We start from the raw sequence: 25,819 nt of genomic DNA on the forward strand, positions 1-25,819 counted from the left end.
CACCCATATTATCTGTACAGGGCTGTAGTTCTGCAGGGGCTGCTGGGGGCACATCTGGACATACAGGGACATCACAGCTTTCACTGTCAGCGCTCCTTCCATCCACAGTAAGCACATCAGACTGCACAGGCTTCTCCCCCACATCTTTCATTTGGGTAACATCAGCATCCTGGACTTTGCACACAGCAGGAACACCTCCATCTCCATCAGCTTTCACAGCAGTAGGCACCACACCAGGGGGTTGAGCGATGGGGTTTTCAGACACAGCTGGATCATTCTGCTGCACTTCACTGGCCCCAGCTCCCTCCACACTTCTCAGGGTCACCTCCATCTCCTCCACCGGCCCACACGGGTTTTCACAGGGATTACCCTCCACCCTTTCCGCAGGACTCACGGTTTGGAGTTTTTGGGATGCCTCAGCTCTCACATCAGGTGCAGGGATTGCTCTCTCCATAGCCTGTTTTGTTGCTTGCTGACGGAACCGGGTAGCATTTCGGTAGGTCTCCCGAAAGGGTCCACCTTTCTCCTCCAGCTCCACCACCACTTTTTGCTGTTCGTTCACCTTTCTTTGCAGTTCTGCAGTCACCGGATCTGTTTGAAGGAACTCCGGTCTCCATCTCACTCCAAATCGACTGATCCGTTCCTTTAGCTGCATTTCCAGTTGGTCACACAAATGTGAATGATAGCACATTGCCTTATTCCAGGCCACCACATCCGCCACAACATCTCTGTAAACCGCTTCTCGGATATTCCCCCCTGCCCCTAGGTAAGACAGGTCAGGGGGGGCATGAGCCAGCTGCTCCATTGCTGGAAGCAGCTGGCTAGTGTAGAGAGGGCCCCTGCAGGCCAAGGCTTAAGCAGGGACCTCAGGAGTCTCCAAGCCCAAAACCAAGCACAGAACTGGGCTAGGTATAAGCCGGTTATGCTGCTCTCTGGATCTCAACAGGAGCTCCCCAACACACGTCTGCTCTGTGCTAGCTGCTATAGTGCTGCGTTATACAGTATTATCTGGTAATATGGAGTATTATACTTCCGTACTAGCTGCTATAGTGCTGCGTTATACAGTATTATCTGGTAATATGCAGTATTATACTTCTGTGCTAGCTGCTATAGTGCTGTATTATACAGTGTTATCTGGTAATATGCAGTATTCTACTTCTGTACTAGCTGCTATAGTGCTGTGTTATACAGTATTATCTGGTAATATATAGTATTATACTTCCGTACTAGCTGCTATAGTGCTGCGTTATGCAGTATTATCTGGTAATATGCAGTTTTATACTTCTGTACTAGCTGCTATAGTGCTGCGTTATACAGTGTTATCTGGTAATATGCAGTATTATACTTCTGTACTAGCTGCTATAGTGCTGCGTTATACAGTGTTATCTGGTAATATGGAGTATTATACTTCTGTACTAGCTGCTATAGTGCTGCGTTATACAGTGTTATCTGGTAATATGGGGTATTATACTTCTTGCTGCGTTATACAGTATTATCTGGTAATATGGGGTATTATACTTCTGTGCTAGCTGCAATAGTGCTGCATTATACAGTATTATCTGGTAATATGGAGTATTATACTTCTATGCTAGCTGCTATAGTGCTGTGTTATACAGTATTATCTGGTAATATGGAGTATTATATTTCTGTGCTAGCTGCTATAGTGCTGGGTTATACAGTATTATCTGGTAATATATAGTATTATACTTACGTACTAGCTGCTATAGTGCTGCATTATACAGTATTATCTGGTAATATGCAGTATTATACTTCTGTACTAGCTGCTATAGTGCTGCGTTATACAGTATTATCTGGTTACCTATATGCAGTATTATACTTCTGTACTAGCTACTATAGTGCTGGGTTATACAGTATTATCTGGTAATATGGAGTATTATACGTCTGTGCTAGCTGCTATAGTGCTGCGTTATACAGTATTATCTGGTAATATGCAGTATTACACTTCTGTACTAGCTGCTATAGTGCTGCCGTATACAGTAATATCTGGTAATATGGAGTATTATACTTCTGTACTAGCTGCTATAGTGCAGCGTTATACAGTAATATCTGGTAATATGGAGTATTATACTTCTGTACTAGCTGCTATAGTGCTGCAATATACAGTATTATCTGGTAATATGGAGTATTATACTTCTGTACTAGCTGCTATAGTGCTGCGTTATACAGTATTATCTGGTAATATGCAGTATTAAACTTCTGTACTAGCTGCTATAGTGCAGCGTTATACAGTAATATCTGGTAATATGGAATATTATACTTCTGTACTAGCTGCTATAGTGCAGCGTTATACAGTAATATCTGGTGATATGGAGTATTATACTTCTGTACTAGCTGCTATAGTGCTGCGTTATACAGTATTATCTGGTAATATGCAGTATTATACTTCTGTACTAGCAGCTATAGTGCTGCGATATACAGTATTATCTGGTAATATGATGTATTATACTTCTGTACTAGCTGCTATAGTGCTGCGTTATACAGTATTATCTGGTAATATGCAGTATTATACTTCTGTGCTAGCTGCTATAGTGCTGTGTTATACAGTATTATCTGGTAATATGGGGTATTATATTTCTGTACTAGCTGCTATAGTGCTGCGTTATACAGTATTATCTGGTAATATGGAGTATTATACTTCTTGCTGCATTATACAGTATTATCTGGTAATATGGAGTATTATACTTCTTGCTGCATTATACAGTATTATCTGGTAATATGGAGTATTATACTTCTGTGCTAGCTGCTATAGTGCTGCGTTATACAGTATTTTCTGGTAATATGGAGTATTATACTTCTGTACTAGCTGCTATAGTGCTGCATTATACAGTATTATCTGGTAATATGGAGTATTATACTTCTTGCTGCGTTATACAGTATTATCTGGTAATATGGAGTATTATACTTCTGTACTAGCTGCTATAGTGCTGTGATATACAGTATTATCTGGTAAATGGGGTATTATACTGCTGTACTAGTTGCTATAGTGCTGCGATATACAGTATAATCTGGTAATATGGAGTATTATACTTCTTGCTGTGTTATACAGTATTATCTGGTAATATGGAGTGTTATACTTCTGTACTAGCTGCTATAGTGCTGCGATATACAGTATTATCTGGTAATATGGAGTATTATACTTCTTGCTGCGTTATACAGTATTATCTGGTAATATGCAGTATTACACTTCTGTACTAGCTGCTATAGTGCTGCATTATACAGTATTATCTGGTAATCTGGAGTATTATACTTCCGTACTAGCTGCTATAGTGCAGCGTTATACAGTAATATCTGGTAATATGGAGTATTATACTTCTGTACTAGCTGCTATAGTGCTGCGTTATACAGTATTATTTGGTAATATGGAGTATTATACTTCTGTGCTAGCTGCTATAGTGCCGCGTTATACAGTAATATCTGGTAATATGGAGTATTATACTTCTATACCAGCTGCTATAGTGCTGCGATATACAGTATTATCTGGTAATCTGGAGTATTATACTTCAGTACTAGCTGCTATAGTGCTGCGTTATACAGTATTATCTGGTTACCTATATGCAGTATTATACTTCTGTACTAGCTGCTATAGTGCTGCGTTATACAGTATTATCTGGTAATATGGAGTATTATACTTCTGTGCTAGCTGCTATAGTGCTGCGTTATACAGTATTATCTGGTAATATGGAGTATTATACTTCTGTACTAGCTGCTATAGTGCTGCGTTATACAGTATTATCTGGTAATATGGAGTATTATACTTCTGTGCTAGCTGCTATAGTGCTGCGATATACAGTATTATCTGGTAATATGGAGTATTATACTTCTGTACTAGCTGCTATAGTGCTGCGTTATACAGTATTATCTGGTAATATGCAGTATTATACTTCTGTACTAGCTGCTATAGTGCTGCGTTATACAGTATTATCTGGTAATATGGAATATTATACTTCTGTACTAGCTGCTATAGTGCAGCGTTATACAGTAATATCTGGTAATATGGAATATTATACTTCTGTACTAGCTGCTATAGTGCAGCGTTATACAGTAATATCTGGTAATATGGAGTATTATACTTCTGTACTAGCTGCTATAGTGCTGCGTTATACAGTATTATCTGGTAATATGGAGTGTTATACTTCTGTACTAGCTGCTATAGTGCTGCATTATACAGTATTATCTGGTAATATGGAGTATTATACTTCTGTACTAGCTGCTATAGTGCTGTGTTATACAGTATTATCTGGTAATATAGAGTGTTAGCTTTCTGTACTAGCTGCTATAGTGCTGCGTTATACAGTAATATCTGGTAATATGGAGTATTATACTTCTGTACTAGCTGCTATAGTGCTGTGTTATACAGTATTATCTGGTAATATGCAGTATTATACTTCTGTACTAGCTGCTATAGTGCTGCATTATACAGTATTATCTGGTAATATGGAGTATTATACTTCTGTACTAGCTGCTATAGTGCTGCGTTATACAGTATTATCTGGTAATATGGAGTATTATACTTCTGTACTAGCTACTATAGTGCTGCGTTATACAGTATTATCTGGTAATATGGAGTATTATACTTCTGTACTAGCTGCTATAGTGCTGCGTTATACAGTATTATCTGGTAATATGGAGTATTATACTTCTGTACTAGCTGCTATAGTGCTGCAATATACAGTATTATCTGGTAATATGGAGTATTATACTTCTGTACTAGCTGCTATGGTGCTGCGTTATACAGTAATATCTGGTAATATGCAGTATTATACTTCTGTACTAGCTGCTATAGTGCTGCCGTATACAGTAATATCTGGTAATATGGAGTATTATACTGCTGTACTAGCTGCTATAGTGCTACGTTATACAGTATTATCTGGTAATATGGAGTATTATACTTCTGTACTAGCTGCTATAGTGCTGCGATATACAGTATTATCTGGTAATATGGAGTATTATACTTCTGTACTAGCTGCTATAGTGCTGCGTTATACAGTATTATTTGGTAATATGGAGTATTATACTTCTGTACTAGCTGCTATAGTGCTGCGTTATACAGTATTATCTGGTAATATGGAGTATTATACTTCTGTACTAGCTGCTATAGTGCTGCGTTATACAGTATTATCTGGTAATATGGAGTATTATACTTCTGTACTAGCTGCTATAGTGCTGCGTTATACAGTATTATCTGGTAATATGGAGTATTATACTTCTGTACTAGCTGCTATAGTGCTGCGTTATACAGTATTATCTGGTAATATGGAGTATTATACTTCTGTACTAGCTGCTATAGTGCTGCGTTATACAGTATTATCTGGTAATATGGAATATTATACTTCTGTACTAGCTGCTATAGTGCAGCGTTATACAGTAATATCTGGTGATATGGAGTATTATACTTCTGTACTAGCTGCTATAGTGCTGCGTTATACAGTATTATCTGGTAATATGGAGTATTATACTTCTGTACTAGCTGCTATAGTGCTGCATTATACAGTATTATCTGGTAATATGGAGTATTATACTTCTGTACTAGCTGCTATAGTGCTGCGTTATACAGTATTATCTGGTAATATGGAGTATTATACTTCTGTACTAGCTGCTATAGTGCTGCGTTATACAGTATTATCTGGTAATATGGAGTATTATACTTCTGTGCTAGCTGCTATAGTGCTGCGTTATACAGTATTATCTGGTAATATGAAGTATTATACTTCTGTGCTAGCTGCTATAGTGCTGCGTTATACAGTATTATCTGGTAATATGGAGTATTATACTTCTGTACTAGCTGCTATAGTGCTGCAATATACAGTATTATCTGGTAATATGGAGTATTATACTTCTGTACTAGCTGCTATAGTGCTGCATTATACAGTATTATCTGGTAATATGGAGTATTATACTTCTGTACTAGCTGCTATAGTGCTGCGTTATACAGTAATATCTGGTAATATGGAGTATTATACTTCTGTACTAGCTGCTATGGTGCTGCGTTATACAGTATTATCTGGTAATATGGAGTATTATACTTCTGTACTAGCTGCTATAGTGCTGCGTTATACAGTATTATCTGGTAATATGCAGTATTATACTTCTGTACTAGCTGCTATAGTGCTGCGTTATACAGTATTATTTGGTAATATGGAGTATTATACTTCTGTACTAGCTGCTATAGTGCTGCGTTATACAGTATTATCTGGTAATATGGAGTATTATACTTCTGTACTAGCTGCTATAGTGCTGCGTTATACAGTATTATCTGGTAATATGGAGTATTATACTTCTGTACTAGCTGCTATAGTGCTGCGTTATACAGTATTATCTGGTAATATGGAGTATTATACTTCTGTACTAGCTGCTATAGTGCTGCGTTATACAGTATTATCTGGTAATATGGAGTATTATACTTCTGTACTAGCTGCTATAGTGCTGCGTTATACAGTATTATCTGGTAATATGGAATATTATACTTCTGTACTAGCTGCTATAGTGCAGCGTTATACAGTAATATCTGGTGATATGGAGTATTATACTTCTGTACTAGCTGCTATAGTGCTGCGTTATACAGTATTATCTGGTAATATGGAGTATTATACTTCTGTACTAGCTGCTATAGTGCTGCATTATACAGTATTATCTGGTAATATGGAGTATTATACTTCTGTACTAGCTGCTATAGTGCTGCGTTATACAGTATTATCTGGTAATATGGAGTATTATACTTCTGTACTAGCTGCTATAGTGCTGCGTTATACAGTATTATCTGGTAATATGGAGTATTATACTTCTGTGCTAGCTGCTATAGTGCTGCGTTATACAGTATTATCTGGTAATATGAAGTATTATACTTCTGTGCTAGCTGCTATAGTGCTGCGTTATACAGTATTATCTGGTAATATGGAGTATTATACTTCTGTACTAGCTGCTATAGTGCTGCAATATACAGTATTATCTGGTAATATGGAGTATTATACTTCTGTACTAGCTGCTATAGTGCTGCATTATACAGTATTATCTGGTAATATGGAGTATTATACTTCTGTACTAGCTGCTATAGTGCTGCGTTATACAGTATTATCTGGTAATATGGAGTATTATACTTCTGTACTAGCTGCTATAGTGCTGCGTTATACAGTAATATCTGGTAATATGAAGTATTATACTTCTGTGCTAGCTGCTATAGTGCTGCGTTATACAGTATTATCTGGTAATATGGAGTATTATACTTCTGTACTAGCTGCTATAGTGCTGCAATATACAGTATTATCTGGTAATATGGAGTATTATACTTCTGTACTAGCTGCTATAGTGCTGCATTATACAGTATTATCTGGTAATATGGAGTATTATACTTCTGTACTAGCTGCTATAGTGCTGCGTTATACAGTATTATCTGGTAATATGGAGTATTATACTTCTGTACTAGCTGCTATAGTGCTGCGTTATACAGTAATATCTGGTAATATGGAGTATTATACTTCTGTACTAGCTGCTATGGTGCTGCGTTATACAGTATTTTCTGGTAATATGGAGTATTATACTTCTTGCTGCGTTATACAGTATTATCTGGTAATATGGAGTATTATACTTCGGTACTAGCTGCTATAGTACTGCGATATACAGTATTATCTGGTAATCTGGAGTATTATACTTCTGTACTACAACAACAACAACAACAACAAATAACATTTGTAAAGCGATTTTCTCCCATGGGACTCAAAGCGCATAAGCATGGCTCAGAGCATTGTGGTACAGAGGAAGAATTTTATAAGTCCAGAAATGCCAGGCTAAACAAGAGGCTTTTCAGTCTGGATTTGAATAGCTTCAGGGATACTAGGGGTACTAGCTGATATAGTGCTGCGTTATACAGTATTATCTGGTAATATGGAGTATTATACTTCTGTGCTAGCTGCTATAGTGCTGCGTTATACAGTATTATCTGGTAATATGGAGTATTATACTTCTGTACTAGCTGCTATAGTGCTGCGTTATACAGTATTATCTGGTAATATGGAGTATTATACTTCTGTACTAGCTGCTATAGTGCTGCGATATACAGTATTATCTGGTAATATGGAGTATTATTCTTCTGTACTAGCTGCTATAGTGCTGCGATATACAGTATTTTCTGGTAATATGGAGTATTATACTTCTGTACTAGCTGCTATAGTGCTGCGTTATACAGTATTATCTGGTAATATGGAGTATTATACTTCTGTACTAGCTGCTATAGTCTTGCGTTATACAGTGTTATCTGGTAATATGGAGTATTATACTTCCGTACTAGCTGCTATAGTGCTGCATTATACAGTATTATCTGGTAATCTGGAGTATTATACTTCTGTACTAGCAGCTATTGTGCTGCGATATACAGTATTATCTGGTAATATGGAGTATTATACTTCTGTACTAGCTGCTATAGTGCTGCGTTATACAGTATTATCTGGTAATATGGAGCATTATACTTCTGTACTAGCTGCTATAGTGCTGCATTATACAGTATTATCTGGTAATCTGGAGTATTATACTTCTGTACTAGCTGCTATAGTGCTGCGTTATACAGTATTATCTGGTAATATGGAGCATTATACTTCTGTACTAGCTGCTATAGTGCTGCGTTATACAGTATTATCTGGTAATATGGAGTATTATACTTCTGTACTAGCTGCTATAGTGCTGCGTTATACAGTATTATCTGGTAATATGGAGTATTATACTTCTGTACTAGCTGTTATAGTGCTGCGTTATACAGTATTATCTGGTAATATGCAGTATTATACTTCTGTACTAGCTGCTATAGTGCTGCGTTATACATTATTATCTGGTAATATGGAGTGTTATACTTCTGTACTAGCTGCTATAATGCGGCGTTATACAGTATTATCTGGTAATCTGGAGTATTATACTTCTGTACTACAACAACAACAACAACAACAAATAACATTTGTAAAGCGCTCTTCTCCTATGGGACTCAAAGCGCATAAGCATGGCTCCGACCATCGTGGTACAGAGGAAGAATTTTATAAGTCCGGAAATGCCAGGCTAAACAGGAGGCTTTTCAGTCTGGATTTGAATAGCTCCAGGGATACTAGGGGTACTAGCTGATATAGTGCTGCGTTATACAGTATTATCTGGTAATATGGAGTATTATACTTCTTGCTGCGTTATACAGTATTATCTGGTAATATGGAGTATTATACTTCTTGCTGCGTTATACAGTATTATCTGGTAATATGGAGTATTATACTTCTTGCTGCGTTATACAGTATTATCTGGTAATATGGAGTATTATACTTCTTGCTGCGTTATACAGTATTATCTGGTAATATGGAGTATTATACTTCTTGCTGCGTTATACAGTATTATCTGGTAATATGGAGTATTATACTTCTGTACTAGCTGCTATAGTGCCGCGTTATACAGTAATATCTGGTAATATGGAGTATTACACTTCTGTACTAGCTGCTATAGTGCTGCCGTATACAGTAATATCTGGTAATATAGAGTGTTAGCTTTCTGTACTAGCTGCTATAGTGCAGCGTTATACAGTGTTATCTGGTAATATGGAGTATTATACTTCTGTACTAGCTGCTATAGTGCTGCGATATACAGTATTATCTGGTAATATGGAGTATTATACTTCTGTACTAGCTGCTATAGTGCTGCGTTATACAGTATTATCTGGTAATCTGGAGTATTATACTTCTGTACTAGCTGCTATAGTGCTGCGATATACAGTATTATGCGGTAATATGGAGTATTATACTTCTGTGCTAGCTGCTATAGTGCTGCGTTATACAGTATTATCTGGTAATATGGAGTATTATACTTCTGTGCTAGCTGCTATAGTGCCGCGTTATACAGTAATATCTGGTAATATGGAGTATTATACTTCTATACTAGCTGCTATAGTGCTGCGTTATACAGTAATATCTGGTAATATGGAGTATTATACTTCTGTACTAGCTGCTATAGTGCTGCGATATACAGTATTATCTGGTAATATGGAGTATTAGGCCCGGTTCACACTTGCGGTTCTCTGCCAAACGGACCGGATGACCTGACCGGATCCGGACCGGATCCGGATCGGAACCGTACGGTTCTGATCCGGATCCGATCCTGATCCGGTCAGGTTGCATCAGGTGTTCATCAGGATGCGATCCGTATCCGTTTGGCAAAAGTTAGTACAAACCAAATAAAAAGTTGGGGTCTGGGAGGTCAGCAGAAGGTGGACCTGTGGAATCAGGCCCTCCGCTGTTTAGCACTCACCTCCACCTCCGACATACTGCCAACATCTCCAGCACGTTTAAAATCACTGCTGCTCCACTCCAAAATGCTTGCCCATGTGTCCCCATCCAAAATCGCTGCTTCAATACGCATAGGAAGTGGGGTAGAACATCCGGATTTTTAGCCAGTGTGTTGTGCGCTCTCCGGTTCTCATTGGTTTGTATTGGCCGGATGGTGCAGTCCGGCTCCACTTCGGATACGGCTGCCGGAGGAGCCGGACCAAAAAATAGCGCATGTTGGGTCTTATGCCGGAGTCCGGATCCGGTCCGGACGAAACGGACGCATGTGAACGGACGCATAGACTTTCATTGCTATGCCGTGCGTCCGTTCCGTCCGTTCTGCATGCGGTCCGGCTCCGGCACGGCGATTCCGGACGGCGACCGCTAATGTGAACCGGGCCTAATACTTCTGTACTAGCTGCTATAGTGCTGCGATATACAGTATTATCTGGTAATATGGAGTATTATACTTCTTGCTGCGTTATACAGTATTATCTGGTAATATGGAGTGTTATCCTTCTGTGCTAGCTGCTATAGTGCTGCGTTATACAGTATTATCTGGTAATATGCAGTATTATACTTCTGTACTAGCTGCTATAGTGCTGCGATATACAGTATTATCTGGTAATATGGAGTATTATACTTCTTGCTGCATTATACAGTATTATCTGGTAATATGGAGTATTATACTTCTGTACTAGCTGCTATAGTGCTGCGTTATACAGTATTATCTGGTAATATGGAGTATTATACTTCTGTACTAGCTGCTATAGTGCTGCGTTATACAGTATTATCTGGTAATATGAAGTATTATACTTCTTGCTGCGTTATACAGTATTATCTGGTAATATGGAGTATTATACTTCTTGCTGCGTTATACAGTATTATCTGGTAATTTGGAGTATTATACTTCTTGCTGCGTTATACAGTATTATCTGGTAATATGGAGTATTATACTTCTGTACTAGCTGCTATAGTGCTGCGATATACAGTATTATCTGGTAATATAGAGTATTATACTTCTTGCCGCATTATACAGTATTATCTGGTAATATGGAGTATTATACTTCTTGCTGCGTTATACAGTATTATCTGGTAATATGGAGTATTATACTTCTTGCTGCGTTATACAGTATTATCTGGTAATATGGAGTATTATTCTTCTTGCTGCGTTATACAGTATTATCTGGTAGTATGGAGTATTATACTTCTTGCTGCGTTATACAGTAATATCTGGTAATATGGAATATTATACTTCTTGCTGCGTTATACAGTATTATCTGGTAATATGGAGTGTTATCCTTCTGTGCTAGCTGCTATAGTGCTGCGATATACAGTATTAACTGGTAATATGGAGTATTATACTTCCAAACGAGCTGTAATAGTGCTGGGTTATACAGTATTATCTGGTAATATGCAGTATTATACTGCTGTACTAGCTGCAATAGTGCTACGTTATACAGTATTATCTGGTAATATGCAGTATTATACTGCTGTACTAGCTGCAATAGTGCAGCGTTATACAGTATTATCTGGTAATATGGAGTATTATACTGCTGTACTAGCTGCTATAGTGCTGCATTATACAGTATTATCTGGTAATAACTAATATGCAGTATTATACTTCTGTACTAGCTGCTATAGTACTGCGTTATACAGTATTATCTGGTAATATTGAGTATTATACTTCTGTACTAGCTGCAATAGTGCTGCGTTATACAGTATTATCTGGTAATATGGAGTATTATACTTCTGTGCTAGCTGCTATAGTGCTGCATTATACAGTATTATCTGGTAATATGCAGTATTATACTTCTGTACTAGCTGCTATAGTGCTGCGTTATACAGTATTATCTGGTAATATGGAGTATTATACTTCTGTACTAGCTGCTATAGTGCTGCGTTATACAGTATTGTCTGGTAATATGGAGTATTATACTTCTGTGCTAGCTGCTATAGTGCTGCATTATACAGTATTATCTGGTAATATGCAGTATTATACTTCTGTACTAGCTGCTATAGTGCTGCGTTATACAGTGTTATCTAGTAATATGGAGTATTATACTTCTGTGCTAGCTGCTATAGTGCTGCATTATACAGTATTATCTGGTAATATGCAGTATTATACTTCCGTACTAGCTGCTATAGTGCTGCATTATACAGTATTATCTGATAATATGCAGTATTATACTTCTGTACTAGCTGCTATAGTGCTGCGTTATACAGTATTATCTGGTAATATGCAGTATTATACTTCTGTACTAGCTGCTATAGTGCAGTGTTATACAGTATTATCTGGTAATATGCAGTATTATACTTCTGTACTAGCTGCTGTAGTGCTGCGTTATACAGTATTATCTGGTAATATGGAGTATTATACTTCTGTACTAGCTGCTACAGTGCTGTGTTATACAGTATTATCTGGTAATATGGAGTATTATACTTCTGTACTAGCTGCTATAGTGCTGCGTTATACAGTATTATCTGGTAATATGGAGTATTATACTTCTGTACTAGCTGCTATAGTGCTGCGATATACAGTATTATCTGGTAATATGGAGTATTATACTTCTGTACTAGCTGTTATAGTGCTGCGTTATACAGTATTATCTGGTAATATGGAGTATTATACTTCTGTACTAGCTGCTATACTGCTGCGTTATACAGTATTATCTGGTAATATGGAATATTATATTTCTGTACTAGCTGCTATACTGCTGCGTTATACAGTATTATCTGGTAATATGGAATATTATATTTCTGTACTAGCTGCTATGGTGCTGCATTATACAGTATTATCTGGTAATATGGAGTATTATACTTCTGTACTAGCTGCTATAGTGCTGCCTTATACAGTATTATCTGGTAATATGGAGTATTATACTTCTTGCTGCGTTATACAGTATTATCTGATAATATGGAGTATTATACTTCTGTACTAGCTGCTATAGTGCTGTTTTATACTGTATTATCTGGTAATATGGAGTATTATATTTCTGTACTAGCTGTTGTAATGCTGCGTTATACAGTATTATCTGGTAATATGGAGTATTATACTTCTTGGTGCGTTATACAGTATTATCTGGTAATATGGAGTATTATACTTCTGTACTAGCTGCTATAGTGCTGTGTTATACAGTATTATCTAGTAATATGGAGTATTATACTTCTTGCTGCGTTATACAGTATTATCTGGTAATATGGAATATTATATTTCTGTACTAGCTGCAATAGTCTTGCGTTATTCAGTATTATCTGGTAATATGGAGTGTTAGCCTTCTGTACTAGCTGCTATGGTGCTGTAATATACAGTATTATCTGGTAATAAGGAGTATTATACTTCTGTACTAGCTGCTATAGTGCTGCGTTATACAGTATTATCTGGTAATATTGAGTATTATACTTCTTGCTGCGTTATACAGTATTATCTGGTAATAAAGAGTGTTAGCTTTCTGTACTAGCTGCTATAGTGCTGTGATATACAGTATTATCTGGTAATATGGAGTATTATACTTCTGTACTAGCTGCTATAGTGCTGTGATATACAGTATTATCTGGTAATATGGAGTATTATACTTCCGTACTAGCTGCTATAGTCTCGTGTTATACAGTATTATCTGGTAATATGGAGTGTTATCCTTCTATACTAGCTGCTATAGTGCTGTGATATACAGTATTATCTGGTAATATGGAGTATTATACTTCTGTACTAGCTGCTATAGTCTTGCGTTATACAGTATTATCTGGTAATATGGAGTATTATACTTCTGTACTAGCTGCTATAGTGCTGCATTATACAGTATTATCTGGTAATATGGAGTATTATACTTCTTGCTGTGTTATACAGTATTATCTGGTAATATGGAGTTTTATCCTTCTGTACTACCTGCTGTAGTGCTGTGATATACAGTATTATCTGGTAATATGGAGTGTTATCCTTCTGTACTAGCTGCTATAGTGCTGCGTTTTACAGTATTATCTGGTAATATGGAGTTTTATCCTTCTGTACTAGCTGCTATAGTGCTGCGTTATACAGTATTATCTGGTAATATGGAGTGTCAGGAATATAACCGCTAGTTATGAGGCTGATAATGTTAAGGATAATGACAGAACATATTTCTGTCCTGTTTCTGTCTACTGGGTAAAACCTCAGATGTGTATTGTGCTTGGGAGTAATTGGTCACCTGGCCAGAGTATACTGAAGTCTAATGTAATTCTGTATGTAGATGTCCATTTCCTCTGCCCCATTGTCCAGCAGGGGAAACTGTGTCTACTTCTAATTAGCTGCCAATTGAGGAAGAATAGGCTGGTGGGCATGGCTTTTGAGTCTGGTGTCAGCCATTGTCCCATTATACAAGGCAAGCCTGCTAGAGTCTTGGGGACAGGGGGAAGCTGACACCTGAATGTTTGAAATGTATTTGACAGCCTACTGGAAATGATTGAAGGGGTGAAGTCCTTTTGATACCATTTTCTACCTGTGGAAATTAAATTATAGGTGGAGGTGCAAACTATATCCTTATCTTTGATCAGCTAGGAAATACTGTCAACAATGGGGTTGTCACCTGTAATGTGGACTAGGGAAGTCTTTTTTCATGTATGTGGATGTTAGATCTCTGGAAATCCAATTATGACTGAGGATGTAATTAAATCTAGGTCCCCCCCGTCTAGGTCCCCCCCCCCCCCCCCCCGTCCACACAGGCTTACAGCCTCGAGGCGAATATTTCATTATAAAAACCAGGGGACAGCTACCTCAAATCAGTCTCCTCCTGACGGTAGCGGCAGCTGGTCTCCTAGCCTAAGCTAGTGGACTCCTGGTCTAACCAGAATTGTGTCCGTCCACAAAAGTCCAAGGTTCTTCTATCTGGATTCCTGTATTTTGGTAAGCAAATTGCTTGGTGTGTATCTTTGTAACCTCTTATTTTTGTAACTTTTATCTTGTAACATTTTTACTTTGTCTTTTTGTAATCTTTTGTATATATTCTGTTCTGCATTGTTCCACGTTTTTTATGGAATATTAAATCGTTATTTAATAAGCTTGACTCCTGCTGTGCTAAACTAACACTTATAGCCTAGAAGAGATTGAAGTGCAACTGTGTATAGTCCATGCCTATTTGTATGCTTGAGCAACACTACCATATGAAATTGTAATTGCATTGTGTGTGGGGGCGTTTGTCATACGTTGGCCTAAAGCGCGCAGCTGACCCAACGTACGAACAACGCCAGTGCGAGTAGCGACAGCAGAGTGGCTAACAGTATCGTTCGGAACGACTGTTAGTGGTTTTTTGCTTCACTACAGTGTAAGATTGCAACTGTGTGTGTGTGTGTGTGCGTGGCGTTCACGTATTCGGCCTAAGCGCAAAGCTGACCCGAATACGAAAACGCCAAGTGCACGCTGAGGACTCGACAGCAGAGTGGAAGTGTCTAGCGAACAGCTAGTGGTGGCAGTGAGAGGTGTTCTGAGGGGTCCCAGCCTTGTTTTTAGCTTGACTAAGGCTGCTTCCCCTCTCGATCTGGTCAAACCCGCAGTCAGGAACCGTATACGCAGGCGTGCCGCGGGCCGGTTCCTGACATAATTGGCTGGCAGTGGTGGGAACGTTTAGTACATTAGTACGCAGTTTAGCTCGCTATTCTGAGTACTAAAGGCTGGAAGCTTGCTAGAAGCAACTAGCCTACAGAAGTCTACTCAGTGCAGAATCTATATACGTTTTTTTTTGTTCAAAGATACACACTTGGTATTTGCTTTCCTTCCCCTCTTTTTTTTTCTTTTTCTTTTTTGCAACACGATGGCTCAGAAAGCATCCAGCTATGCAAGGCAAAACAAAGAGATACTACTCAACCTGTGTGAGCACAAAGGCATCGAGACGGTGAGCGGCCAGACTAAGGAGCAGTTAGTTTGTGCGCTCGAGGAGTATGATGAGGCAGAGCAAGCCTGTGCTTCAACGTCAGCGGATGCAGCTCACGACACGCCAGAGGAGGAATCGCTCCTGCCAAAGAATGCGAGTGGAGACGATGTCCTGGATGATTCACCGAACACGGAGATGACATCTCTGGAAGCTGATCTACAGCTACTGAACTCGGCTGATCCTGAACTGCGCCTAAAGCTGATCCTACTGCACCGACAGGCAGAGAGGGAACAAGCGGCACAGAGACTCCAGGCCGAGAGGGAACAAGCTGCCCAGCGACACCAGCTGGAGCTGGCTAAACTTCAGCAGCAGAACGCGAAGGTGAGCGAGTCCACAGAACCCCCCTGGATAAGTTCCCCGTTATGGACAAGGACTCTGACATAGACACTTTCCTACAGGGGTTTGAAAGGACTTGTCGGCAGTATGGGGTGCCCCGTGAGCAGTGGGCAAGATACCTTACACCAGGGCTGAGAGGCAAGGCCCTGGAGGCGTTTGTGAGTCTCCCCCAGGAGGAAGAAACAGATTTTGAGGCAATTAAGAAAGCCATCATTGCGCGATTCCACCTTACGCCAGAGGTGTATCGCAAACGTTTCAGGACAGTGCAGCGAGGTCCTAATGACAGCTACCTGGATCATGCTTGCAACCTGCGCACTGCCTTCCAGCAGTGGCTAAAAGGACTGTCAGTTGAAACCTTGGATGCCCTGCAGGAACTGATGATAAAGGACCAGTTCCTACACACCTGTCCTGTTGAGGTCCGGCTGTTTGCGCTGGATCGAGAACCAAAGACAGTGGATGAGGCTGCGGAAATGGCCGATTCCTACACCGCTCATAGAGCACCTGAGTCCCGGAGGACTACTACGCCCAGCTGGAGGGAAGAACAGAGTGCTAAACCTGTGTCACCCAGCACCCAGAGGAGGCAAGCACCGCTGTCTCCTGGATTCAGGCAACCAACCACTGACACTCGGAAATGCTTTGTATGTGACAGGGTGGGTCATATCAGCACGACTTGCCCAGAGAGGAAGAGGGAGGCCCCAAAATCCAGTGAGGCCTCAAACCCCAGTGAAGTCCCAAAGGCTTTGTGTGCTACCAGGAATGCCACTGGCTATGCAGAGAATCTGCAGCTTGTCACGGTTGGGGGTACAGTTGCCACTGGGCTGAGAGACACTGGAGCAGAAGTGACTCTCATACATCCCCAGCTTGTGAACCCAGAGCAGTACATACCTGGGAAAATGATTGCTGTCCGAGGAATTGGGGGTGTCACCCCAGCCATACCCACCGCCTTGGTTCACCTGGATTGGGGGGGCCGGCAGCGGATTGAAAGAAGTTGGGGTAACTGACAAAATCCCCACCAACGTTTTGCTGGGTACTGACCTGGGACGGTTAGTGGCCCGGTATGAGCCTACTCCAAACCCCAGGGAGCCTGCATCCCCAGCAGAAATTCAGGACTCTTGCAAGGTACTGTTTGATAAGTAGGGGAGTGCTGGTGAGGCCCCAGGGGTTACGGACTGTGTACTAGGAGCCAGCCCTAGTGATTCTCCAGTGCCTAGGCCTGGAGTGGGACATGTTGATCTGGAGAATGCAGAAACTGATGATGTCCTTTATGACGCATGGACTATCGAGGCGATCGATGCAAGAACTGTTGATGCTACTTGTGAAGTGCTGGGTATAATGCAGCAGATAATGTTGATGTGGAATGCAATGTTCTAAATGTCAATATGTGTAAGATGGATAATGCTGATGTCATATGTGTTGTGCTATATAATGCTGTGTGTCAGGTGGACACTCCGTCGGCTGCAGGAGTAACCAGCCGGGCTCGCTGGGCTGCAGCAGATGAATTGCCCACTAAAGGGGCAGACGGCACCAGGCCGGGTCTTTCCCCTTCAGATGGTTTCAAGACCAAAGGTGATGTGGTTTATGATATGTGTAAGGTGGGCGCTCCCTCAGCTGCCGTGGTAACCCGCAGCACTAGCGAGTCTACAGCAGAGGGACTGTCCACTGAAGTGACAAATGTTGCTGGGTCAGCAACATCCACTTTGGAACCGGGCCCGGAGGGCCCAGGAGCCTCTCCGTCTGCAGCCTTCCTGGAATGTGTGAGAGGCAGCACTGAGCTCTCTGGGGCTGTTCGATTTGACAGCAGCCTGGAAGAGCTCAGGGGGCTAGCCAGCAGGTCACCAGCTGGGAGGGGCGGGCTGAGAGTGTTCTGGGAAGTTGTTCCCTCGGAGCTGTCCGAAGTGGAGGAGGCAGACCGGCAGATAATCGTTCCCCAAAGGGACCAAGAGATAGCTCCTACCACTATAGAGAAAGTGCGTGTAGCGACTGTGGGAACCCTTCCCCAGCTGCAGCACTGTCTCTATGGTTGCGAATTCCCGGTCGTCACTGACCCTCATTCCCCTGGTTGGTTACGTCAGGTTGCCAGGGTCAACGACACATTGCAGCAACCGGACCTAGCTTTCCAGTCCTGTAGCTTGGAGCTAAGGAGTTACCCCCCCAGGCCCGGGCGTCAGTGTCGGCTTTGGCAGGACGATTCGTTAGAATCATCTGCCGGCGCCATCTGGAAGAGGGGGCGTGTCAGGAATATAGCCGCTAGTTATGAGGCTGATAATGTTAAGGATAATAACAGAACATATTTCTGTCCTGTTTCTGTCTACTGGGTAAAACACAGATGTGTATTGTGCTTGGGAGTAATTGGTCACCTGACCAGAGTAAACTGAAGTCTAATGTAATTCTGTATGTAGATGTCCATTACCTCTGCCCCATTGTCCAGCAGGGGAAACTGTGTCTACTGCTAATTAGCTGCCAATTGAGGAAGAATAGGCTGGTGGGCATGGCTTTTGAGTCTGGTGTCAGCCATTGTCCCATTATACAAGGCAAGCCTGCTAGAGTCTTGGGGGCAGGGGGAAGCTGACACCTGAATGTTTGAAATGTATTTGACAGCCTACTGGAAATGATTGAAGGGGTGAAGTCCTTTTGATACCATTTTCTACCTGTGGAAATTAAATTATTGGTGGAGGTGCAAACTATATCCTTATCTTTGATCAGCAAGGAAATACTGTCAACAATGGGGTTGTCACCTGTAACGTGGACTAGGGAAGTCTTTTTCATGTATGTGGATGTTAGATCTCTGGAAATCCAATTATGACTGAGGATGTAATTAAATCTAGGTCCCCCCCCGTCCACACAGGCTTACAGCCTCGAGGCGAATATTTTATTTTAAAAACCAGGGGACAGCTACCTCAAATCAGTCCCCTCCTGATGGTAGCGGCAGCTGGTCTCCTAGCCTAAGCTAGTGGACTCCTGGTCTAACCAGAATTGTGTCCGTCCACAAAAGTCCAAGGTTCTTCTATCTGGATTCCTGTATTTTGGTAAGCAAATTGCTTGGTGTGTATCTTTGTAACCTCTTATTTTTGTAACTTTTATCTTGTAACATTTTTACTTTGTCTTTTTGTAATCTTTTGTATATATTCTGTTCTGCATTGTTCCACGTTTTTTTATGGAATATTAAATCGTTAATTAATAAGCTTGACTTCTGCTGTGCTAAACTAACACTCATAGCCTAGAAGAGATTGAAGTGCAACTGTGTATAGTCCATGCCTATTTGTATGCTTGAGCAACACTACCATATGAAATTGTAATTGCATTGTGTGTGGGGGCGTTTGTCATACGTTGGCCTAAAGCGCGCAGCTGACCCAGCGTACGAAAAACGCCAGTGCGAGTAGCGACAGCAGAGTGGCTAACAGTATCGTTCGGAACGACTGTTAGTGGTTTTTTGCTTCACTACAGTGTAAGATTGCAACTGTGTGTGTGTGGGTGCGTGACGTTCCCGTATTCAGCCTAAGCGCAAAGCTGACCCGAATACGAAAACGCGGAGTGCGTGCTGAGGACTCAACAGCAGAGTGGAAGTGTCTAGCGAACAGCTAGTGGTGGCAGTGAGAGGTGTTCTGAGGGGTCCCAGCCTTGTTTTAGCTTGACTAAGGCTGCTTCCCCTCTCGATCTGGTCAAACCCGCAGTCGGGAACCGTATACGCAGGCGTGTCGCGGGCCGGTTCCTGACGTGGAGTATTATACTTCTGTACTAGCTGCAATAGTGCAGCGTTATACAGTAATATCAGGTAATATGGAGTATTATACTTCTGTACTAGCTGCTATAGTGCTGCGTTATACAGTAATATCAGGTAATATGGAGTATTATACTTCTGTACTAGCTGCAATAGTGCAGCGTTATACAGTAATATCAGGTAATATGGAGTATTATACTTCTGTACTAGCTGCTATAGTCTTGTGTTATACAGTATTATCTGGTAATATGGAGTGTTATACTTCTGTACTAGCTGCTATAATGCGGCGTTATACAGTATTTTCTGGTAATATGGAGTATTATACTTCTGTACTAGCTGTTATAGTGCTGCATTATACAGTATTATCTGGTAATATGGAGTGTTATCCTTCTGTACTAGCTGCTATAGTGCTGTGATATACAGTATTATCTGGTAATATGGAATATAATACTTCTGTACTAGCTGCTATAGTGCTGCATTATACAGTATTATCTGGTAATATAGAGTAGGATTGTCACAGGTCACCTCTGTGCTGAGTTCTTGTTGAGTTCTATTGTTAAATTCTGTCTTTCCTCTCTTTGCAGTTACTCTCACACCTCGCATGTGATTGGTGACAAGCTGATTCTTGTGGGCGGAGTCTGGATTCACAGGCGAGGTATTCCTGGGTTGAGTATGGTGGACCTCCTTACAGGGCACGTCAGAGAATTTGAACTTTACACAGTAAGTATGTGATTGAGATCTACTCTCCGTGACGAGAGAGGTGTGAGGGCTTCTGTGAAGAGGGAGGTGTGAGGGCTTCTGTGAGTAGGGAGGGGTGAGGGCTTCTGTGAGTAGGGAGGGGTGAGGGCTTCTGTGAGTAGGGAGGGGTGAGGGCTTCTGTGAAGAGGGAGGGGTGAGGGCTTCTGTGACGAGGGAGGTGTGAGGGCTTCTGTGACGAGGGAGGTGTCAGGGCTTCTGTGACGAGGGAGGTGTGCGGGCTTCTGTGAAAAGGGATCGGTGAGGGCTTCTGTAAAGAGGGAGGGGTGAGGGCTTCTGTGACGAGGGAGGTGTCAGGGCTTCTGTGACGAGGGAGGTGTGAGGGCTTCTGTGAAGAGGGAGGTGTGAGGGCTTCTGTGAAGATGGAGGGATGAGGGCTTCTGTAAAGAGGGAGGGGTGAGGGCTTCTGTAAAGAGGGAGGGGTTAGGGCTTCTGTGACGAGGGAGGGGTGAGGGCTTCTGTGACGAGGGAGGGGTGAGGGCTTCTGTGACGAGGGAGGGGTGAGGGCTTCTGTGACAAGGGAGGTGTCAGGGCTTCTGTGACGAGGGAGGTGTGAGGGCTTCTGTGAAGAGGGAGGTGTGAGGGCTTCTGTGAAGATGGATGGGTGAGGGCTTCTGTAAAGAGGGAGGGGTTAGGGCTTCTGTGACGAGGGAGGGGTGAGGGCTTCTGTGACGAGGGAGGGGTGAGGGCTTCTGTGAAGAGGGAGGGGTGAGGGCTTCTGTGACGAGGGAGGTGTGAGGGCTTCTGTGACGAGGGAGGTGTGAGGGCTTCTGTGACGAGGGAGGTGTGAGGGCTTCTGTGACGAGGGAGGTGTCAGGGCTTCTGTGACGAGGGAGGTGTGCGGGCTTCTGTGAAAAGGGATCGGTGAGGGCTTCTGTAAAGAGGGAGGGGTGAGGGCTTCTGTGACGAGGGAGGTGTCAGGGCTTCTGTGACGAGGGAGGTGTGAGGGCTTCTGTGAAGAGGGAGGTGTGAGGGCTTCTGTGAAGATGGAGGGATGAGGGCTTCTGTAAAGAGGGAGGGGTGAGGGCTTCTGTAAAGAGGGAGGGGTGAGGGCTTCTGTAAAGAGGGAGGGGTTAGGGCTTCTGTGACGAGGGAGGGGTGAGGGCTTCTGTGACGAGGGAGGGGTGAGGGCTTCTGTGACGAGGGAGGGGTGAGGGCTTCTGTGACGAGGGAGGTGTCAGGGCTTCTGTGACGAGGGAGGTGTGAGGGCTTCTGTGAAGAGGGAGGTGTGAGGGCTTCTGTGAAGATGGATGGGTGAGGGCTTCTGTAAAGAGGGAGGGGTTAGGGCTTCTGTGACGAGGTAGGGGTGAGGGCTTCTGTGAAGAGGGAGGTGTGAGGGCTTCTGTGACGAGGGAGGGGTGAGAACTTCTGTGAAGAGGGAGGTGTGAGTGCTTCTGTGAAGAGGGAGGTGAGTGCTTTTGTGAAGCGGGAGGTGTGAGGGCTTCTGTGAAGAGGGAGGTGTGAGGGCTTCTGTGAAGAGGGAGGTGTGAGGGCTTCTGTGAAGAGGGAGGTGTGAGGGCTTCTGTGAAGAGGGAGGTGTGAGGGCTTCTGTGAAGAGGGAGGTGTGAGGGCTTCTGTGAAGAGGGAGGTGTGAGGGCTTCTGTGAAGAGGGAGGTGTGAGGGCTTCTGTGACGAAGGAGGGGTGAGGGCTTCTTTGACGGGGGATGTGTGAGGGTTCTGTGACGAGGTAGGGGTGAGGGCTTCTGTGACGAGGTAGGGGTGAGGGCTTCTGTGACGAGGTAGGGGTGAGGGCTTCTGTGACGAGGTAGGGGTGAGGGCTTCTGTGACGAGGTGGGGGTGAGGGCTTCTGTGAAGAGGGAGGTGTGAGGGCTTCTGTGACGAGGGAGGGGTGAGAACTTCTGTGAAGAGGGAGGTGAGTGCTTTTGTGAAGCGGGAGGTGTGAGTGCTTCTGTGAAGAGGGAGGTGTGAGTGCTTTTTGTGAAGAGGGAGGTGTGAGGGCTTATGTGAAGAGGGAGGTGTGAGGGCTTCTGTGAAGAGGGAGGTGTGAGGGCTTCTGTGAAGAGGGAGGTGTGAGGGCTTCTGTGACGAAGGAGGGGTGTGGGCTTCTGTGACGGGGGAGGTGTGAGGGCTTCTGTGACGAGGTAGGGGTGAGGGCTTCTGTGACGAGGTAGGGGTGAGGGCTTCTGTGATGAGGTAGGGGTGAGGGCTTCTGTGACGAGGTAGGGGTGAGGGCTTCTTTGACGAGGTAGGGGTGAGGGCTTCTGTGAAGAGGGAGGTGTGAGGGCTTCTGTGACGAGGGAGGGGTGAGAACTTCTGTGAAGAGGGAGGTGTGAGTGCTTCTGTGAAGAGGGAGGTGTGAGTGCTTTTGTGAAGCGGGAGGTGTGAGTGCTTCTGTGAAGAGGGAGGTGTGAGTGCTTTTTGTGAAGAGGGAGGTGTGAGGGCTTCTGTGAAGAGGGAGGTGTGAGGGCTTCTATGACGAAGGAGAGGTGAGGGCTTCTGTGACGGAGGAGGTGTGAGGGCTTCTGTGACGAGGTAGGGTGAGGGCTTCTGTGACGAGGTAGGGGTGAGGGCTTCTGTGACGAGGTAGGGGTGAGGGCTTCTGTGACGATGTAGGGGTGAGGGCTTCTGTGAAGAGGGAGGTGTGAGGGCTTCTGTGACGAGGGAGGGGTGAGAACTTCTGTGAAGCGGGAGGTGTGAGTGCTTCTGTGAAGAGGGAGGTGTGAGTGCTTTTTGTGAAGAGGGATGTGTGAGGGCTTATGTGAAGAGGGAGGTGTGAGGGCTTCTGTGAAAAGGGAGGTGTGAGGGCTTCATTGAAAAGTGAGGTCTCAGGAGGTGTGACAGGCATGCAGTAGAGGGACTGACAGAGAGGAGCAGCGTTAGAGAAGGGAGAGGTGGATTTGGAGTGATCGACAGCCAATTGAGGGGGTGACAGAGAGGAGCAGCATTAGAAGAGCGAGAGGGGAGGTTTATGAGGTGTGACAGGCAGCCAAGGGAGGGAGTAAAAGAGAGGAGCAGCATTAGAGAAGTGAAAGGAGAGGTGGATGATTTGGCCAGTGATGAGGTCTGAATGTGTGAGAATTGACCAGCGATTGGGTCTGAATGCATGAGAATTAGCCAGTGATGGGGTGTGAATGCATGAGAATTGGCCAGGGATGATGTCTGAATGTGCGAGAAATGGCCAGTAATGGGGTGTGAATGCGTGAGAATTGGCCAGTGATGGGGTGTGAATGCAGGAGAATTGGCCAGTGATGAGGTCTAAATGTGTGAGAATTTTGCAGCAATTTGGTCTCAATGTGTATGAATTGTCCAGGGATGAGGTCTACAGTGCATGAGAATTTTCCAGCGATTGGGTCTGAATGCGTTAGAACTAGCCAGTGATGAGGTCTGAATGAGTGAGAATTGGCCAGTGATGAGGTCTGAATGTGCGAGAAATGGCCAGTAATGGGGTGTGAATGCATGAGAATTGGTCAGTGATGAGGTCTGAATGCGTGAACATTTTCCAGTGATTTGGTCTCAATGCGTAAGAATTTTCCATTGATGAGATCTGCATGTATGATAATGGGCCAGTGATGAGGTCTGAATGCATGAGAATTTGCCAGTGATGAGGTCTGAATGAGTGAGAATTTGCCAGCGAGTGGGTCTGAATGTGTGAGAATTGGCCAGCAATGGGGTCTGCATGCATGACAATTGGCCAATGATTAGGTCTAATAGTTTGAGAATTGGCCAGTGATGGGGTCGAAATGTGAGAATTGGCCAGTGATGATGTCTGAATGCGTTAGAAATGGCCAGTAATGGGGTGTGAATACATACTAATTGGCCAGTGATGAGGTCTGAATGCGTGAACATTTTCCAGCTATTTGGTCTCAATGCGTAAGAATTTTCCAGTGATGAGATCTGCATGTATGAGAATTGGCCAGTGATGAGGTCTGAATGTGTGAGAATTTTCCAGCTATTTGGTCTCAATGCGTAAGAATTATCCAGTGCTGAGATCTGCATGTATGAGGATTGGTCAGTGATGGGGTCTGAATGCGTGAAAATTTTCCAGCGATTTGGTCTCAATGCGTAAGAATTTTCCAGTGATGAGATCTGCATGTATGAGAATTGGCCAGTGATGAGGTCTGCAGTGCATGGGAATTTTCCAGCGTTTGGGTCTGAATGCGTGAGAATTGGCCAGTGATGGGGTCTGAATGCATGAGAATTGGCCAGTGATGAGGTCTGAATGCTTGAGCATTCGGCAGCGATTGGGTCTGAATGTGTGAGAATTTGCAGTAAGGAGGTGTGAATGTGTGAAAATTGGCCAGTGATGAGGTCTGAATGCATTAGAATTGGCCAGTGATGAGGTCTGAATGCGTGAGAATTAGCCAGTGATGAGGTATGAATGCGTGAGAATTGGCCAGTGATGAGGTATGCATGTGTGAGAATTTGCCAGTGATGAGGTCCGAATGAGTAAAATTGGCCAGTGATGAGGTCTGATAGTATAAGAATTGGCCAGTGATGAGGTATGTATGTGTGATAATTGGCCAGTGATGGGGTCTGCATGTGTGAGAATTGAGCAGCGATTGGGTCTGAATGTGTCAAAATTGGCCAGCGATTGGGTCTGAATGCGTGAGAATTGGTCAGTGATGAGGTGTGAAAGCGTGAACATTTTCCAGCGATTTGGTCTCAATGCGTAAGAATTTTCCATTGATGAGATCTGCATGTATGAGAATTGGCCAGTGATGAGGTCTGCAGTGCATGAGAATTTTCCAGCGATTGGGTCTGAATGCATGAGTATTTGCCAGTGATGAGGTCTGAATGCGTGAGAATGGTTTAGCGATTGGGTCTGAATGTGTGAGAATTGACCA

General features: G+C 42.9%; 1 protein-coding gene across 5 annotated transcripts in view; it reads left to right on the forward strand.

Annotated features, from left to right (window-relative positions):
* Window positions 1-25,819, forward strand: part of LCMT2 (leucine carboxyl methyltransferase 2) — a 240,741-nt gene that overhangs the window by 193,262 nt on the left and 21,660 nt on the right. For all 5 annotated transcript variants that reach the window (XM_068266444.1, XM_068266443.1, XM_068266446.1 and 2 more), the window contains one exon: window positions 20,843-20,978. In XM_068266444.1, the coding sequence (XP_068122545.1) occupies window positions 20,843-20,978 (136 nt within the window). The remainder of the gene's footprint in view (window positions 1-20,842; window positions 20,979-25,819) is intronic.

The sequence above is a fragment of the Hyperolius riggenbachi genome, chromosome 2 (genome assembly GCF_040937935.1).
Source record: "Hyperolius riggenbachi isolate aHypRig1 chromosome 2, aHypRig1.pri, whole genome shotgun sequence".
Lineage (NCBI taxonomy): Eukaryota > Metazoa > Chordata > Amphibia > Anura > Hyperoliidae > Hyperolius > Hyperolius riggenbachi.